Genomic DNA, 20,031 nt, shown 5'->3' with positions numbered 1-20,031 from the left:
TTTAGGTTCTTCCACTCACTAGAGCTGAAAAGCTATAGCACCATGCCTTCTAAATGTCTACATCCCTCTTTTAACATTTTCCCTCTTCCTCTTTAGACAGCAGTGACCATTGCATGATCCAAAAGGTTGGAACACCGCATCATTTCAATTCAACCAATGCACTTTGCGATTAGGGGTGGGGCCATTTGGTATGGCTCCCGAGGCAGCACACAGAGTTGTTTTTTAGCTCCGCCTACCAAACACGACCAATTGACTCCTTTTCACGCTCGAAGTCACGGAAAATACGTTGAGAGGAGAGGAGAGAGAGTGGGATCTACAAAAGGTGGCTTCAGCTGTCTTCTGTGATAAAGAGGTGACCCAGATCTTGGTGGGTCGATGTGCACGCCCGTGGTTTGCTCGCTTGACATTTGGGGTGGAGGTGTGCTTGCACAAAGAAGGCATTGTCGGGCTAGGGTGTGGCCGTTCGAGGGGCCATGGGCTACGGTGTCCCAGGCAGGCCATGGGGCGTGGAGCAGTGGGGATGCATGGCCCTCAGCGGTGGCCGATAGCGCAGGGTTCCTGGTGGTGGTGCATGCGGACGGCTCAGAGGCCATGCAGTGGGGATGGCCGGATTGGTGGAAGAAAGAGATGTTGTGCGGTGGGCAGCGAAGGAAAGAAAAAGTGGTTGTGCGAGCGGGTTGGCTAGATGGCTGATGGGTGACTAATTAAGGTTGATATGAAAAAGAAAATTAAAAAAATAAAAATGATAAAGGTATTATTGACATTTCACCCTTTTGGACTACCGAGAGAAGCTATTTTTGCCAAACAATCTTCAAAACTTGGCTCCAAGTGAATTTGCTCTATGAATGATGCTACAACTGAAGCTATTTTGGCTGAAGTCAGAGCTCTACCAAATGGACCCTTAGTTTGACTAAACGACGTGGAGTTGTTCTATGCTTCCCTAATTCTTCAGCTCTACTCCTTGGTTCTCCGATGGAGTGATTTCGTTGGATTCCTAGAAGAAAGTAGGGTGGGAACTGATGAGAATTGATTCTCTGTTAATCCCCACCAGAATATAACAGGGAGCATGGTGAAGTAGGTTTTTTTAGCTTCCAATTCCTAGTGTAAATGGAGAAGTGATTTACTCCCATACTCACCTGAATCAGTTAGCATTTTGAGCGCTTGATTGGTTAGGAATAATTCTCTTCAGAGAAGCTAAAGCTGGAACTCTCCCAAATATACCTATAATATTTTTTAAAGTGCAAAAGCTTTTTATAAATAAAACGTAGTACCAAAGTTTAACTTGCATATTAAAGGCATCACTGTTTTTCAAAGTGACGTACATAATTGAATGACTATATAGTACTCTTTTAACACGCCAGGAATTCATGACTTATGGGGGCCTCAGCAACAATTCATTTTTATTTTTTGCCTTTTCTATTTCTTTTAGCGGATTTTTTTTTCACCTCAAAAACTGGCGTAGCGTGGCGCGTCCATCGTGCTAGTAAATTTACATTCGATATGTTCCGTGCACACAGAACCTACTAGTTTAGAGATCGACGCTAAAAGCATCATGTCAGCTACAAATGAGAAGGTGAATGGGCATAGTTAAATTGGAAGGATTCTTTAAAAGAAAACTACCATCAGCTGCCACGGATGATGAGAATAATAATGGAGACACTTCAAGAGCAAGAAGAGATGGCAGTCCCCTGGGAGATGAGGAATATTTATACATTTATCATCATTACGTGGTGAGTAGTATATAAAATATCATGTCGGTGACACAGTGTAAGGAGTCATTTGTAATAATGGTAAATATATAAATGGAGGACCGTAGTCGTCGGAGAACGCTGTAAAATGACATTAGGATTAAATGACATTAGGCGAAAATATTTTATTAGAGGTCCTTGTAAACCTCCACCTGATTTTTTAACACAATTCTAATTGACCATGTGATAGTTCACTTTCATAAGATGGAGGATCGTAGTCGGAGGACACTGTAAGAGGTACTCCATAGGTAACTTGTGATTTGTAAAAGCTTATTTTGTCACAGTACACAGTTATTATCATTTTAATTTTTGTTACATATGGTATCATATTATTACAACCTATAAGTTAATGCTCGATTAGTATCGACCTCAGCGACCAATTATCCTAGCTTATAAGGGTAGAGGTAAAATTAGGCCTTGTTTAGATGCACCCAAAAATCCAAAACTTTACAAGATTCCCCATCACATCGAATCTTGCGGTACTTGGATGGAACATTAAATATAAATAAAAAAGATAACTAATTGTACAGTTTACCTGTAAATCACGATACGAATCTTTTAAGCCTAGTTACTCCATGATAGGACAATGTTTGTCAAATAAAAACGAAAATACTATAATGTCAAAATCTAAAAAGTTTTTGATCTAAACAAGGCTTTACAATAATGCCGGAAGATCTGGCATCCTGCGGTGACGTCTGTCGGCAGCATATACATACGATGGGACACTGAAGGTGCACGGAAGTCAAGCGACGCCCATCCCTCAGCGGCCGGCGGCTCCATTTGACTCCTCTAGCAGCACTCAAGAGCTTGTAGCTAAATTCTAATGTTTAGTAATTTTATAAAATAGATAACTTCTTAAAAAAGAAAATGTTTACAACAGTCTTGCTATCAGATAGCTAGTGTTAGTGGTTGGCTATATATGGCCAACGAAAATCAAAGGATAGCAAACTTTCTATTTTACAAAACCAAATAGCACATCTGTTGGAGCCTATTTTTCTACTATAAAAGTTCTAAAAGGCATCCATAATAAGAATAGCAAAGCTGTTGGAGTTGCTCTAGTGAGGTCGGCGCCATGTCGTGGGCCACGAACGGACTCGCAAGACAATTATTACAATTACAAGCAACGCCTTGTTTAGTTTTGAAAACTAAAAAGTTTTCGAAACTGTAGCACTTTCGTTTTTATTTGACAAACATTATCCAATTATAGAGTAACTAGGTTTAAAAAATTCATCTCATGATTTACGGATAAACTGTGCAATTAGTTTTTATTTTTGTCTATATTTAATACTTCATGCATGTGACGTAAGATTTGATGTGATAGAGAATCTTGAAAAAATTTTAGTTTTTGGGTGAACTAAACAAGGCCCAAGCAAACAAATGAGCAGCGGCGGCAAATACGACGGCGATGGTTCGCTGCCGCTTTCATGTCAAATTCAACGCCCTAAGCCAACTCACGTCGGCATCTTTGACAAAAGTACGCGTTTGGACTCCATCCAAGCCAATCATGGCGGCTACCTCCTTGACCTTTTGGCATACTCATCACTAATCCCTTCGTCTCAAAAAAAAATATAATATTAGAATTCAAAATTTATCCCAAAAAAATACAATCTTAAGTACATGGGACCCGGCTTCAATGCACCTCAGTCCTGCATGTCAGTTCACCACACCATATAATAAAATAAGATAAAAAAATCGGCAGCACTCCACTGGTCATGAGAATGTGAGGGAGGTCGGGAAACTTAGGCCTTATTTAGTTCGTAAAACTTTTTAGCTTCACCTATTATATAGTACTTTTATTTATATTTGATAATTATTATCTAATAGTAATAATTTGACTTGAACGTCTGGCATTTCCGGACATGACACATAACGGTTCGATTGGCTATAAGGCTCGTGCATCCTCATCCGTTCATCTCTCCGCAGTCTTATCTACTCGTCGTAATCGCTCATTCTCACGCCGCCTCGCTCCCTCCGTGCGATGTGCACCCACTCGCTACACCAGGCTCCGCCGCGTTGCATGCCTCATCCCACACTATTGTCCGCTCGCTCGGCCCCATGGCTCGCACGCCTCTCTCCCCTCCCGTCGCACTTGCGGTCGGCTCTCTCCCTGGTTGGCGGCGGCGCCCTCACCCACCTCGACATCCTCCTCCTCCATTGTGGCATCTCCTTCCTCCCCACCGGTGGCTCCTTTCCCCCCACCTCGGATCCTCTTTCCCCCACCTCGGGCACCCTCCTCCCCCACCCCAGTGGCACCCTCCCCACACCAGTGTCTCCGCGCCAGGCTCTCTCTCTCTCTCCCACTCTATGTTGCAATTGCTTGTTTCAATTGTTTCACGAGTTTCATACTTATGTTGTAGTTGAGTCATATGGATGTTGTAAAAGTAGATCAAGGGTGCATATGTTGTAATTGTTTTCGCATGTTGGAATAGTATATTTTGGATTGTTTCAGAAGTTGAATGTGTTTATTTTGGATGTTTGCATATAGTTGCTATGGTTTTTAAGTGCATTTTCAGATATTTTTTTTCAAGTGTTTCAGTAGAATGTTTAAAGTGTTTCAATTTACCTTGACCTTTTGTTGCAACCGAAGTAGATCGAGTGTTGCATCTCTCCTCCCCACCTTTCTGTTGCATGATCTCTCTCGGAGCCGACAATGCATTTCAAGTGTTTTTTCAAGTGTTTTAGTAGCATGTTTGAAGTGTTTCAATAGCCTTGTTGTTTTGTTGCAGCCATTATATTTTGACATTTTAAAAGTAGATCGGATATTACATCTCTTCTCCTCCCACCTTCTGCTACATCGTCTCTCCGGTAGCTGGCAGCATCCATATGATGTCATTGTTGGGTCCTTCAGTAATGGAGGCGCCACATGCCCTTCCCCTCTTGTTGCTTTTGGCAGGCGCATGCTCCGCTTGCAACACGAGACGGGCATGGCGCTGCACGGCGCAGCAATGGCCTGTGGAAGGGAGCGCAGCGTAGGGCTTGTGCGCCTGAGATGGCATGTAGTGGGGGGATGGGGTGTAGTGGAGGGTGGGACGCGTGCACGCATGATGGGCACTGTTTTTTCTGTATACAGATGTTGATTTCTGAGGTGCGTCCGGATGCATCCTAGCGCCGGATGTCCAGGCGCTAGATGTATCGATCGTTTAATTATAGACTAACTAGACTCAAAATATTTATCTCCCAAATTACAGGCAAACTATGCAATTAGTTTTTGTTTTTGTCTATATTTAATGTTCTATGCATGCGTTTAAAAATTTGATGTGACGAAAAAACTTGAATTTTTTTGAACTAAATCAGACCTTAACATAGGAGAATTGGATTGAAATTAACATTCACAAGGGTATTATTGTAATTTTACTTCTACCCTTGGTATTCAAGCTAGGTTTTAAAATTGTGTTTTTTGGGATGGACTATGGAGGGAGTACTCCAACACCGTGCTAATATTTTGTCACCAAAAGCTGAACACGACACAGGCCTACATCAATAGAGAACGCAGGTGTGGAGCTAAGAAGATATTTTTTTGAATGTTAGCAGAGACCAATAATATTAAAATTTTAAAATATATTTGAATTTTAAAAAAACAGTGTAGATTTAACATTCATATATTTGTTTTTTTAAACAGTGTACAATTTAGCGATGCTATAGCGCTAAATAGTGGTCAAAGTTAGCATAGCGGCACAAATGGCAATAGCTTAGCATGGAGTCTCTCTAGGTGCTATAGCACCGCTATATCCCACTATTTAAAACCATGCTTGGTAGTGGCAATGGTGATGACGAGTGATGAACCTATGGCAACTCCAAATCAGCATCTTTCTTTTCTTTTTGGGTGAGTTGATGAAAAAGGGAGAGAAGAAAGGATTAAAGCTTCAAGCTCATATCGTTTTTTTGCTGGTTTGTGTGTTGAAATATGTTTTATCATGTAATATAGTTTATTATGTTGTGGACTTGAGAACTATTGCAATTAGTGCTGATGTGTGTGCTTTGAACTCACTCAAATTCTAAGGGGTGCATGTTAGTGTGATAAAATTATTTGTTGTGATAACTTGCTTGTGTGTTGCCTGGGGAAACTGTCTAGGTCAAGAGGTCAAGTCTGCTAAGCTGGGATTTTATTTTTTGAGTTAAATACAATAGTGGGTCATGAACTTGTTGCAGTGTGCCACTTAGATTTACATACTCTAAAAATACATTATGGACCACTCAAGTTGTTTATGATGCACTGTAGGTCCATTATTTTATCCATGTCAGCACATGTTGCCTATGTAACATGGCCAACATAGACACTAAATTATGGAGCCACATGTCAAAAGACATGTTCTAGTAATCTAGCCTAACTATCCGGTCCACTCACTCATGGGCCACTCGCTTGTGGCCTTCTCCGTCTGACTTGCTTGCATCTAGCCCACTTGCGGTCCGCTCCAGCCACCAATCCGAGTCCGAAGTGGAGAAAAATGGAAGTGGAAAAACACCACAACCTAGAAAAAACCTGTTGAGAGAGTAGTGGGTTGGGGTGGTATTTGGCTTAGTTAGGGCACTCACAATGCAGACTCTATCATAGAGTCTAAAGTTATTTATTACCTCGAACAATGTGGACTTAGAGTTTAAATAAGACTTGGAGTCTTATTTTTTCTACCTCTTTCTTCAGTAAATATGCTGCCACATCAGCAAAATACCATAAATAATATGTAATTAATTGTCTTGGACTCTGTGATAGAGTCTTGCATTGTGAGTGCCCTTAGCGCACCTACATCTCTAAGCATGTGTTTGGATAGGATGTTATAGTGGTTTGGAACGGGTTCGACCAGTTTTTTTTTTTTGAAGTGTTTAGTTAAGAAAGTAGTGGGTTGGGAGTCATCCCATAGAGAGAATATTTTCTCTAAATGTGGGTTCACCTACCTTCAAATTGGAGAAACTGAGTGAACTTACTTTGTACTCGTGATGGCGACTGAGGCCATGGATATTTTCTGACATCGAGAAACCGAGAGAATTTTCTGACATCGAGAACATTATGAGTAGTCTAACCAAACAAGAAATAGGTTCATCCTATCTCTGGAAGCAGGGTTAAGTTGAACCTATCACTTTAGTCCACAGCCAAACGCATGGCTAAAAAACAATAAAAGCATACCACACTGGCTTAACGTGCACCCGCACTAGCTTAATGGGCCGCGATGACGGTTACCCGCTCGTCAAGCTTGCCAGCCCACTTATGGCCCGCAACTATAACGACCATCCGATGGTTTTCACGCAAGCAGGGTCAGCTGCTGGGAATCTGGCGACGGCCCACTCGCCGGAGCGCGCGTGCGGTGCGGCTCTGACGAGCGGCTCGTCGCCGGTGCCGGTGAAGACTGCGCTCGGGAGGTCTGTGCAGCACGGTGGCGAAGCGGAAGCCGCGTGATGGCCTGTGCAGCACGGCGCGCGGCGGCTCCGTCGCCGCCCTTATGTGCGGCGGCCGCGCGAGAGCGGCACCCTGATGCGCGGCGTGGTCCGCGGTCGGCGCAGTTGCGGTGCCTCCCTGATGCGCGCGTGGCATCGGTGGCACTCTGCCAGGCTGCCAGCTCATGCGTGCGAGATCGCCTGCGCACGCCTGATGGCGCGTCCGGCAAGGCTGCACGAGCGGACACCTAGCAGCGACAGCCGACAGCGACACCAAACCGAGGTAATCATCCCGAAAATCATGATCTAGGGTTCGGTAATTTGGAGAGTTTTTTTTGAGATTTACATGACTCCCCCACGTCTACATGCTGATCCGAACCTTAGCCCCGCACGTGAATTTTGCCACGATTTCATACACAATTATTAGGACTAAAATCTGTTAGCAAGTAGGCATCAAATTGGGCACAACATCATTAACCCGTGACTAATCATTATGATTAACTAAACCTGGGCCCTAAACATGCATAATTAGGTTTAGGCATAACCAGACACTTAATTGTCTTAGAGCATGATTAAATAGGGCCTGGAACATCGTCAGCATGGCTAATTAAGCACAACCGAGAGCAATTAGGGCACTAAACAGGTAATTTCACCTCAAAATTAACTTAATCCGAGGTGAAATCGACGCATCAGTGGTCCAGCAACTAGATCAGTTGGCTCGGATGCCACAATATTGGATAAATTGGGGAGTGAACCACAGGATCTCTGATCTAATCACTTGGACACAATTTAATCTAATGTGAATTGGTGACTAACCATAATCTAGAGCTGGATAGTCCACCATCAGCGAAGTAGATCGAGATTGCAGACGTACCACCTCACCTCTGATCCACCAGTGCCACCTCGTAGCACAGCCTCTTCTTGATCCGGGGAGGGCACTTTTGTGCATGCGTTGACTCACACAGGTAACTGTCTTCCCACTACATGTAGTGCCTCTCAGTCTCAGCTTGGGGCCACAACCTTAGGTTGTTAGGGGCCGCCCCCGATCATGGCGCACAGAGGAGCTACGTGCCCCCCCCCCCCCCCCCCTGACTTGGGCTCAATGGTTCTGGGCATTGGCCCATCTCCACTAGCCCGGGATCACTTTTCCAACACTGTAATAGCATGTTCATTATATGTCCATGGCATCGCTTCACCTCGCACCTTATGCGCCTAGGCGTTGTGAGGGGAGTGGGTCGCCACACATTGCCTTACTGTAATAGCATGTCACCACATGTGTTTCATAATGCATGTCACAATGATATTCTTTTTCAACTTTGCAAATTACTGCATATTGTGCACATTCTTGTGTTTATAACGGTGGGGTTCAACTTTGAGGTGGGAACTAGTCGGAAATGTGGATTTTTCTCAGGATAATCAAAATTTCTTTCATGATTCATGAATGATGCTGCCTATGGTATTGGCAACACAGCACCATAACAATACCAACTAATATAAGGTCTACAAACTCACAAGCAAAAAAGAAGCAAATATATTACATATGGACTTTGACAATAAAATTAGACAAACATGGTAGCCAATCTGACATCACTGAGCACTAATATACTTATCTCTGATAGCATGCATCTCTGCAGTAGCATCGCTTATTGACAAACGCTCTGAGGGCAATTGCTTTGAGCAAAGGACACCAAGCTGAATGATGGCGGACAAACATTTCCTGCTTCTTGTTATATGCCTTGTATCATTGCTATTGCTTGCTTCATCATGCAGCCATAGGTTGGAATCTGCTATCTCCATAACTTTGTCAGGAAGAGCCGCCTCAGCATAACCATGTAGGCTTAAACCATCTCTGAACATATCATCTGTTGGCCTTTTTGCTGTGAATATCTCTAGCAAGGTGATACCAAGACTAAACATGTCACCGCAAGTCGATACTGCAAGACCTTCTCCATATTCTGCATTGGATTAAAACATGAACACATGTAGGTATGTACAATATTTGATGGGCCTAGGGATAATTAATTGGATGCTATCATGTGAAGCACATGGGAAACAGAACAACAAATTAGAGCTACCTGGCGCAATGTAACCGATGGAACCTCTTATTCCTAATGTGCTCCCAGAATTCACAGGATGTTTGCTTGTTGCTTCATCTAGAACTCTAGCAATTCCAAAATCCCCAACACGAGCCCTCATGTCCTGATTGAGAAGAATGTTACTTGGCTTTAGATCGCAATGGATGATCGATGGCTGGCAACCGTTATGAAGATAGTCCAAAGCATCCACAATGTCCACAGCTATATCCAGCCACTGTGACAAGCTGAGTGCTCCTTGGCCATTTTGGCCTTCTAAATTTGAATGGATCAATCTATCTAAGCTTCCATTAGGCATCAACTCAAAGACTAGTGCTCTAAAGTCCTGACCTTGGTGGTCGATGCTTGAACAACATGTGATGATTTTTACAAGGCATCGGTGCTTTACTCTCCTTAGTGCCTCACATTCCGCCTGGAAACTTTTATATGACCCTGATAGCTGGAGATTGAATACCTTAACAGCTACAACAATGGCTTGATTTTCTAGGGTGCCCTTATATACTGTACCATATCTTCCCTTTCCAAGCACGTTTGCTTCAGAAAATCTGTCTGTTCCTTTCAGTATATCGTTGTATGGAACTATTGGAAGCTCTATCTCTGGAAATTCTGTTGGTAAATCTTTCTTCGGTGCTGTCTTGGACTTTCTGTGGTGAAATCCAGCCCAAACCAGAAAAAGTAAGATGAGACTTCCTATTGTTGGGATTGCTATTCTAAGAAACTTGGGTATGCCTTTTCTATTCTTTCTTGTGCAAGAGCTTGGGCATTTTGGCAGATGGAGCGGTGGTATTCCCCCGCATAACTCATTGTTACCAACAATTGATAGTCCAGTCAAATTTTTGAAAACTCCTCCTTTTGGTATTTCACCTTGCAAATTATTGTAAGACAGATCTAGGTGAAGCAGCGATGTTGAATTACCTAAAATCTCTGGGATTGTTCCAGATAATTTATTGTGGCCAAGATACAAACCCTGTAGGTTGGTAAGGGTAGCCAGGTTGCTAGGGATGCTTCCATTCAGCCTGTTGTCCGTCAAATTAAGTACAGTCAAGCCTACCATGTTCTTGAATGTAGCAGGTATGCTTCCTTGGAGTGAATTGCCATCCATTGAGAGGATTTCCATGACCCTGCAATTGCCAATAGTATCAGGTATCTCACCTGACAAATTGTTTCCTGATAGGAAGAGCTGTTCAAGATATACCAAGCTACCAACTTCTAATGGAAGTGCTCCCTCCAACATGCTGTTGGACAGATCAAGATCAATTGAGATCGATGGCAGCTCCATAATTTCTCTAGGAATCAGTCCAGTAAGCTTGTTATATGACAGATCTAGGCCTAAAAGTTTGCTCAAGTTTCCAATGCTTGGTGGAATTGGCCCGTAGAAGCTATTGCCGTTTGCATCAAATTCAAGTAGACTAGAAAGGTTTCCGATAGAGGATGGCAGACGTCCTGAGAGGGAGTTTGAAATCAGGCCTAGCTTCTGCAGTAATGTAAGCTTCCCTATGCTTTCAGGAATGACCCCAGTGAGCAAGTTTATGCGAAAATCAAGCATTTGAAGACTTGCCAAATTTCCAATATCTGATGGGATGACACCCGATATGTTGTTGTAGGGAATCTGTAGCCACTGGAGATTAGTGGACAAATTTGCCACAGAACCTGGCAGCTTCCCCGCAAGCCTGTTCCTTCCAATGGACAGTGTCTGTAACCCGCTACAATTCGCCAAAGAATCAATAAATGCCCACTCCTCCTCGTTATTTGCCTCTAACATATTGTCATCCAGAAGAAGTGATTCAAGATTTTGCAATCTGCTCAATCCGGTGGGAACAATTCCAGTAAAACTATTGAATCCGGCATAAAGAGTCTGGAGCTTTGAGAGATTGGTCAGTGACAGTGGAAGTGTGCCAGTAAATCGGTTTTCTCCAATCCCAAACTGTTGGATGCTCGGAAGGCTTTTCCCCAGGTCAGTTGGTAGATGGCCATGCAGCTTGTTGCTAGCCACAAAAAAGTCCTGAAGAAATGATAGGTTGTATAGGGAAGGAGGGAGCAAGCCAGAGAGGTCATTAGCAGAGAGCTGAAGCCAGGTGAGATATGGATTGTTGCCGATGGTTGCAGGGATTGGTCCCTCGAGGAAGTTCCTTGGCAAGGACAGCACGGCCAGCCGTGAAAGATTCCCAAGAGACGACGGGATGGTTCCGGTAATGCTGTTGTTGTCCAGCGCAAGAACTGAGAGCGCTGGCATGCTGCCAATCTCAACTGGGATGCTTCCCTGCAGGCCTTTGTTGTCTTGGATGATAATCCCACGGAGGCTGATGCAGCGGCTGATGTTACTCGGGATGACACCAGTGATCATGTTCCCGCTCAGGTGAAGACGTCGAAGGCGCCTGAGGGAGCCAACGCTAGCAGGTATCTCGCCATGAAGGCTGTTGTAGCTCAGGTTGAGTAAGCGCAGGAAGGTGAGGTTGCCGATGGCGGGGGAGATGGTGCCGGCGAGCCCCTGGGAGCTGAGGTCCAGAGCGACCACCCGCCACGCGTGTCTCTTGCCGCAAGTGACGCCCTCCCAGCTGCAGTAGCTGCTGCTCTGGTTCCACGAATCCAGGACGCCAGAGTGGCGGGAGATCTTGGCCTTGAGTGACAGAAGAGCTCTCTCATCGTCATGGTCATGGCCATGGCCATGGCCTGGCGAATAGATCGTTGCACTGGTTGTTGCTGCAGCGGAGGTCAGTAGGAGCAGCTGGAGCAAGCGCCTGATTCTGAGGAGCACCATGGCCGGTGGTGGCTTTCGGTTCATTGCCAGCAGCAGCGGCGGCGTAGAGCTTATTGGTTGCTCTGACTGATAATGAGGCTCCGGTCGGTTGTCTTATAAGCCGTATTTTTTGTACCAGTCAGTAGTATTTTTCTCTCACAATAAATCAGCAAACAATACTAGCAGTACATATGGAAACACGCAGATGGCCAGATGCATTGCCTCCCTCGGATCATCAGGTCCCATGCCATCATGCACTCTGCTGAATCGCTATTCTTACATGTACTGCCTGCTGTGTGTCTGTGCTGTAAAGTGGAAACGCGCAGATGGCCAGGTGCATTGCCTCCCATGTTGACTAGGACTGGACCGTTGATTCTATGGTTGTGTTTTTTTTTCCTATGACAGTGTTATGGCACAACCAAAATTTTCAATTTCTCAGTAATGTGGTCTTCTCCTAGTGTTTTAGCATTCAAAATTTAGTACAAACTTTCTCTCTTAATGTGTCTTATCTTATTGAGTATTCTCTAGTGTTATGACTACTGGTAGTATTTTATTACTAATTAAAGACACTAGGAGAACTCCACCCAATTTATTAGTGTGGAAATGTGTTTTACGCTTAGTTTTCTCACAACTCTGCATTCTGGAAGCGTGTTTCTATGCATGGTTTCCTCATCCTCTTCTTTCCGGAATCTGGCATCCATGAATAATGAAGTTGGAATGTTAACGGACTCATTCGTTTCTCTTGAAGAACTGCAGAGTATGATGAGCCAACCAATTTCGGTAATTGCGAATCTTCATCGGTTTAAGCTCGATGGAAAGAACTTATTTGATCCCGTCCATCTGAAGGTTTGAACGTGCTACTACGAAGTAACGTACTCCCTCTATCCAAAATTGTAAGTCATTCCAAGAATCTTGCAGAGTCAAACTTTTCTAAGTTTGACCAAATTTATATGATAAAATAATTATTGTTATGATACTAACTAAATATCATTAGATTCTTGCTCAATTATATTTTTATAGTATACTCACTTTACATTACAAATCTTATTATTTTTCTCTATAATTTTGGTCAAACGTGAGAATGCTTTGACTCTACGTGATTCTTGGAATGATTTCCAATTAGAATGGAGGGAGTAGAAGGTTTGTTCCGAAGAATTGACAGGAACTGAACTGAACCAGTGGACTGCTAGTTTGGTAGCCCAGCAGATTCGCTTGCACTAGTCTCCAGTTGCAAACATAAAAGCAACTCCAACCATTATGCAAATGGACTTGGCATTTACCAAAATGCATAAAACTCCAAAAAAACCCCTCCAATCGTTATGCATTTGGACTTTGCATTTTACATAGCTATGCATTTGGAGGGGGAAATTTGGCATATATGCCAAAGGAGTCCGGCTATGCAAATAGAGATTAAGGGATTCTCGGTTCCACCTCGCGAGCTTTTTTCTTCCCTTCGCGCGGTTTCCCTTCGCGCCGCCACCACTTCACGCGATAGGAGAAGCATCGTGCGTCCTCCTTCGCCAGCTTGACTGATGGCGGCGACCTGATGGAGATCGGTACTGGAGCCAAGGGGCGAACCTGTACGACGACGAACTGATGGCCAACAGACGGTACGGTGAACGGGAACTAACGGAACGGGAGATCGGTACTGCGAACGGGAACGACGAACTGCGCAACTCACGGTCGGTACTGCGCGGCTGTTTGGCGCGGGAATTGGTGAACGGGAGACGACGGCGGGCTGTTTGGCGCGGGATCGAGGCCGCGCGGGAAGGAGTGCCGCGAAACAAAATTTCCGGGAAAAAAAAGATGATGGACTTGGCATTTTACATAACGGTTGGAGATCATCCGATTTTAGCCTTGTCATTTTCATTTGGGAATTCGCAATTTGCCTAAAATGTATAAATTCAAATGCATAATGGTTGGAGATGCTCTAACCATCACCGTGATCTAGGGAGACAGTGGAAAAACAGGCAGTGGCGCACATGGACTTGGACTTGGAGGAAGGCCGTGCTGTACCATACACAAGCCTCAAGAGGAGACGATGACTGAGTCCTTGTTTAGTCGGCAAAATTTTGGTTTTTTTTTTTTGCTACTGTAGCACTTTCGTTTTTATTTGACAAACATTGTTCAATCACGGAGTAACTAAACTCAAAAGATTCATCTCATAGATTTCAGATAAACTGTGTAATTAGTTTTTATTTTTATCTTTATTTAATGTTCTATGTATGCGACTAAAGATTCGATGTGATGGGGAATCTTGAAAATTTTTGCAAACTAAACAAGGCCTGACTCTCCCTCTGCTTGCTAAAACATTCATAGCAGCATGTAGAGTACTAGATCAGAGAAACTAGCGACGACTGAGACCATGACTTCGGTTCACAGGGTCTACCCTGCTTTGCGTATACTACAGGTTGTACTAGCGCATCAGAAATCCATTATATATGTAATGAGTGATGATTGAATTACAGCAACAACTAGTTGTCAGTTCCCTTTTCCTGTTCACTTGGGTCGATTCAATCTGTCCTATAGATGCATGATGGGACTGAGTATACACGCCAAAACGACCCTGAACCTACGTGTAGATAACGTATATAGGCCTTGTTTAGTTTCGAGAAAATTTTGCAAAAAATTTTCACGTTTCTTATTACATCGAATTTTACAACACATGTATGAAACATTAAATATAGATAAAAAATAACTAATTATACAGTTTGTCTGTAATTTGTGAGACGAATCTTTTGAGCCTATTTAGTCTATGATTGGACAATATTTATCACATACAAATGAAAGTGCTACCGTGCTTATTTTCCAAAATATTTTGGAACTAAGGCCATAGTCACAAAAATTTGAATTTTATTCTTCCGTCCGGCCTGAAGATTCCTTATTCACAGAAAATTAATTTGTTTCCAAGTATATAATTCTTGGTAAGAATGATTCTTTTGTCATGTACACGTCATTTGCTCGATGCAATCACTATTAAAAAATGATTTGAGGAGATAAGATCTCTATTAACGAGGCAGGTACAACTAGCAACCATCCGTGTTACAGAGGCAGGCCTCTGCCTCAGAAAATCATCGACTAATAGAGATGGTTATCTTGAGACGTCCATCTTTATAAATTGATTTTTGGAGGTGCACACTATATAAAACATCTTCAATACACTACTACACAAACGATTTTATAATATAATACCCACCTAAAACAATAATCGAGACGGTTAGAAAATTCAACCGTCTCTTAAAATGCTTGAGGATTTTTAGAGGTGGAAGTTTTTATTTATGGAGGTGATCATAGAGGTAGATAAGTGGCAGTCACAAATGGCTGTATTGTAAAATTGATTTACATAGATGGTTGCAAAATAACCATCGCCTAAAATTAATTTATAGAGGTGACGTTTTAAGAAGTTTAGCTCAGAAAATAGAGAGCATTTTTTAGATAGTCCTCTTAAGAGGTTTGCCTGGGAAACCTAGCCAAAGAGCCCATATCGGACTTCTCTATCGAGCTTATATAAATACGAACACTTAGGTTTTCTGTGTATCCAATCTCTCCCTCTCATGCAGCTGCACATCACCTCCATGTCTGCTAAGGGCAGTCCCAATGTTAGAAATTACAAGTAGTTTCTATATTTATTAATTTCTATGGACACTACATATACTACATATAGAAACCACATGGATAGTCTCTACTATTTTTTTCTCCAATCACATTCATTCTTTCTCCATTCTCGATCAATCATATTACTTTATGTCTTAGTTCTCGTATAGATATGGTTTTTAACATAGATCCGTTTTCTATGATTTTTGTTCTCTGTCTCTCTTCAATAATACCTTGTCACATCAGTAGAATACTTAGACAGTAATACAATTAATGTTTATAGAAATTACGATGGTTTCTGTATTATGAGTGCTTTAGGTGCCTGCTCCCCACACGATAAAGCACGTGTTTGCTAGCTGCTCGCGCCTATCTTCCGCGTCGGCTCGTGATCTGGTCTGAACCACTTGACTGTGCATCCGCGATCCGCTCAGGGCGAGCACGCTGCTGCCACCACCCGCTTGTTGCGCTGCCGCACTCCATACTGCCCTAGGGTGCTCCAACGGGCTGGCTATCGTATATGTTACCGGCTTCGGCGCCAGACCCGGTTTGCAGGGAGCCTCAGCTGGTGCGCCCACTCGGGTACCCTCCTTCAGGTCCAACAACCCCAACAACAGTCCCCATGGACGCCTTGTTTGTCAACAACTTCAACACGATGAGTTTGACTATGGCTGGCCCTGAGGTGGGTCAAGCTAGGCGGCCGCACCGGGCCTTAAAAAGCAAGGGGCCTAATTCCTGAGAGCAAGTATGGTAACTGGCTGTAAGCTGACTAAATGTTGAGGTAGAGGAGAGAGGAGAGGAGAGAGAGGAGGAGCAGACTGCAAGCTTACCGCCAGCTTAAGCACATAAACCAAGAAACTTCACAAGAGAGATTTTTTTAGACCAAAGGCGTTCACCCAGCTTTATTAGAAAAGCGTAACAATCACCCAAGGTCTGAGCACTGGGGTTTCTAGTTTACAAAAAGGCACACCTGAACAGGGTAACTCAGAACTCGACACAATCCAAAAACCTCTAAGGCCCAAGCTAAAGCATCTGAAACAAAAGAGACCAACAGACACCCAACGGTCAACCAAAAAAACACTCTAAAAGCGGACACCCAACACCAACAAAGAAAACGCTACTGTAAGTTGGAGTCTAGCAGATTGATCATCTCGTTCGCTGTAGGATCCAGCTTCGCTTTTAAAAGTGGGCGCCATGTTTTGATCAGCATCAGTGTCTTGAAGATGATCACCTTGGGAGACGAAACAATCTTCTTGTTGATAGCCATGTCATTCCTCGTCTTCCAGATTGTTCATAACGCACCTGCACATATAAAAAGTGTCACCTTGCGCTTAGCACCTCTACAATCTTCAGCAAACTCCATTAGGAAATCTGTGCAATTGGTCGGAGAGGCCGACCAGCTCAAAGAAACTCTCAAGAATGACCAAAGATACACTGCAAGTGGGCACTGGAATAAAATGTGATCTGTTGTTTCTAAACTATCACAAGCAGCACATTCCTCCGCCCTGACCACTGTTTTTTCTTAAGCTGAACCCTTGATTGGATTCTATCATGCGCCGCCATCCAGATAAAAATCTTGACTTTCAGAGGGATATTACATTTCCACACATTCATCAAACGCTGATCTCTAACACCACCAAACGTAATAGCTCTATATAAGGAACCTGAGGTGTATTTTCTGGATTGTTCTAAGGCCCAAAACATTTTATCTCTACCTACTCCCAAGTTAACCTCTATCAGCATCTCTTGTAACTGTTCCCACTCCGCTCCATAAATCCCCTGGAGTTGTCTTCTAAAAAGAACACGCCATTGTCCCTCAGTAAAGGCCTGGTAAACATCTATATCAGGATGCAACGCGATACTAAAGATATTGGGGAAAAAGACCTTCAAAGGACATTCCCCTAACCAGCAGTCTTGCCAGAAACGCGTTTGACGGCCACTGACTACTTGAATAATTTTGTCCCTCTGGAACCAGTCTCGAATGCCAAGTAAAGACCTCCAAAATTGGGAACCCTGTCTACTTCTAATTTGGAAGATACTCTTCTCCCCCAAATATTTCTTTCTTAGAAGATTACAGCATATATTGTTGTCTTCTCTCTCTAATCTGTCAATCCATTTTGCAAGCAAGCTAATATTCATAGCTCTAACATCCATGAAACCCAAACCTCCAGCTTCTTTAGGTCTACTTAAAGCTTCCCATTTGATCATTTGATACTTACGTTTTTTACCAGTACCTTGCCAATAGAATCTCGATCTAATAAAGTCAATAGCCTGGTAGTTTCCTTCATACAGCTGGTACACACCCATCGTGTACATAGGGATAGCAGATAAACAGGACTCAATCAAGATGGACCTGCCTCCTGAAGACAAATAATCACACTGCCAAGTCCCTAGCCGTTTTTCAGCTTTGTCACTGACATATTTGAATTGTGCTTTAGTTATCTTACAGTCACTAACCGGCATTCCTAGATACTTCATTGGAAAAGAGCCCATTTTACAATTAAGAACTCTAGTAACTTCCTGTTGATCTTCCTCAGTCACACCCATTGTGTATACCTCATTTTTGTCAAAGTTTATTTTCATCCCCGACATTGCCTCGTAGCAATTAAGGATTAATCTCAAATTTCTCACATTCTCTAGAGAAAAACTCAGAAAAATAACTGTGTCATCTGCATACTGTAAGTGGGTTAAACCACCATCAATTAGATTTGGAACCAGCCCCTGAATTATGCCTGACACACTTGCTCTGGACAGCATAGCAGAGAGAGCATCCGCAACCAGATTAAACAGTAGAGGGGATAGAGGGTCTCCTTGTCTCAAACCCTTGAAACTTCTAAAGAATTCTCCTCGTTCACCATTGACATCAATACACACTCTACCACCTCTGACAACACAATTGATCCAATGTATCCACCTCTCTCCAAAGCCTTTTGCTCTCATAACTTTTTCCAAAAAGGACCGACTAACTTTGTCATAAGCTTTCTCAAGGTCCAGTTTCAGAATAATTCTAGGTATTTTTTTCACTCTCATTTCGTGCAGCACCTCTTGGGCAATCACTACTCCCTCTAAAATATTTCTCCCTGGAATAAAAGCTGTTTGAAAGGGACTAATCAGCTTATCCACCACTCTTGTCAATCTTAAAGTGAGGACTTTGGTGACTTCATAAGAGAGATAAGTGGATGATATAGGGCTGATATTTTACGGCCAGCAAGTAGAGTATTATTAGTCTTGCTTATAGGTTTATGAGACCTCTAGCTCAGTAAGAAATATGCATATATACAGGCAAGTCGATTTGCCTCCGCTGCTTCAGCCTTCAGGGCTGTGTTTCGTCGATGTGTGTCACGCCCGTCGTCGACTCCGACTACTCGACGTGAATAGCTACGCGGCAATGGCTAGGCAGCCGGCGACTCACGCACTTTGTTTCCAGCGTTTCCGAGAGACGACTTGACATCAGTGTCATCTACGTCAAACTATGTTGTTGGTCTTTTTTTTTCTTTAGAGTACAAGACTTTGAGACTATTTTGATATGGGATTTGAGAATCCCGTACAGAGCAGGCGTACGTGCAGCTATATATATAGTACTGTAGATCCAAGTAGGCTTGTTCTCCATCTTTACATAAATAAAAAAAATAAATTAATTACTTGAGAATAATTATTAGCAACAATTATTAGCTACCATTATTAGCAACAATTAATAAGTAACAATTATTATCTACCATTATTAGCAACAATTATTAGCTATCATTATTAGCAATAATTGTGTTAGAAACGATAATTAGACATAATTAATAGTACCAATTATTATCTACCATTATTAGAAACAATTAATATTAGCAACAACTATTAGTTTACCAATAACTATTCATGCCAACCACATTCCAATTTTATGAAACAAAAACAAAAAAAAGAAACCCTAGATCTAGAATGCCTTTTCTCTCCATACATAAAACTACAATTAATCTCAATTAAAATCAAGCTATATCATCTAATTGATGGTGCAAGGTGATGTCTCTACTTATTCTACACTAATAACATCAAAGATAAGCTCTAATTTGGTCAACACAAAGCTCAAGCTCCATGAAAGAGAGAGAAAACCAAAATATAAATTGCTCACTAACCAACCAATAAAACTTAGATTAGAGGGTGGGAATAGCATTTTCTTACCTTAAACAAGCTCTCCACCAAAGGATTTAAGTTCAAAACCTCCTCCTTCCTAGAGTGATTTTAGGGAGGTGCCCAAGGCTTCCCAAGTCTTTTTTTCGAGTGGAAGTGAGTGGCTCGGGGAGGAGGAATAGTGGACTGGCCACTTATATATGCTACACCACTGTAGGGGCGGCTAGTAACACCAGCCGCCTCTACAGTGCCTCCCCCACTGTAAGGGCGGCTGGTAACACCAGCCCCTACAGAGAACACTGCAAGGGCGGCTGACTTCCTGGTTGCTGGCCCAGTCACTGTAATGATGACAAATGTGGGGGGACGTAAGTTTTTCACGCAG

General features: G+C 42.9%; 1 protein-coding gene across 1 annotated transcript; it reads right to left on the bottom strand.

Annotated features, from left to right (window-relative positions):
• LOC8069087 (probable LRR receptor-like serine/threonine-protein kinase At3g47570) lies at nucleotides 8,517-12,686 on the bottom strand. The gene is made up of 2 exons (XM_002459490.2): nucleotides 9,191-12,686; nucleotides 8,517-9,070 (listed from the first exon to the last, which is right to left on the bottom strand). Exons 1-2 carry the CDS (start codon nucleotides 11,988-11,990, stop codon nucleotides 8,703-8,705), a joined length of 3,168 nt encoding a protein of 1,055 aa, XP_002459535.2. The 5' UTR covers nucleotides 11,991-12,686; the 3' UTR covers nucleotides 8,517-8,702.

Source organism: Sorghum bicolor, chromosome 2 (assembly GCF_000003195.3).
Source record: "Sorghum bicolor cultivar BTx623 chromosome 2, Sorghum_bicolor_NCBIv3, whole genome shotgun sequence".
NCBI lineage: Eukaryota > Viridiplantae > Streptophyta > Magnoliopsida > Poales > Poaceae > Sorghum > Sorghum bicolor.
Note: the sequence above shows the minus strand (reverse complement) of the source record. Positions and strands in the feature narration are given on the sequence as shown.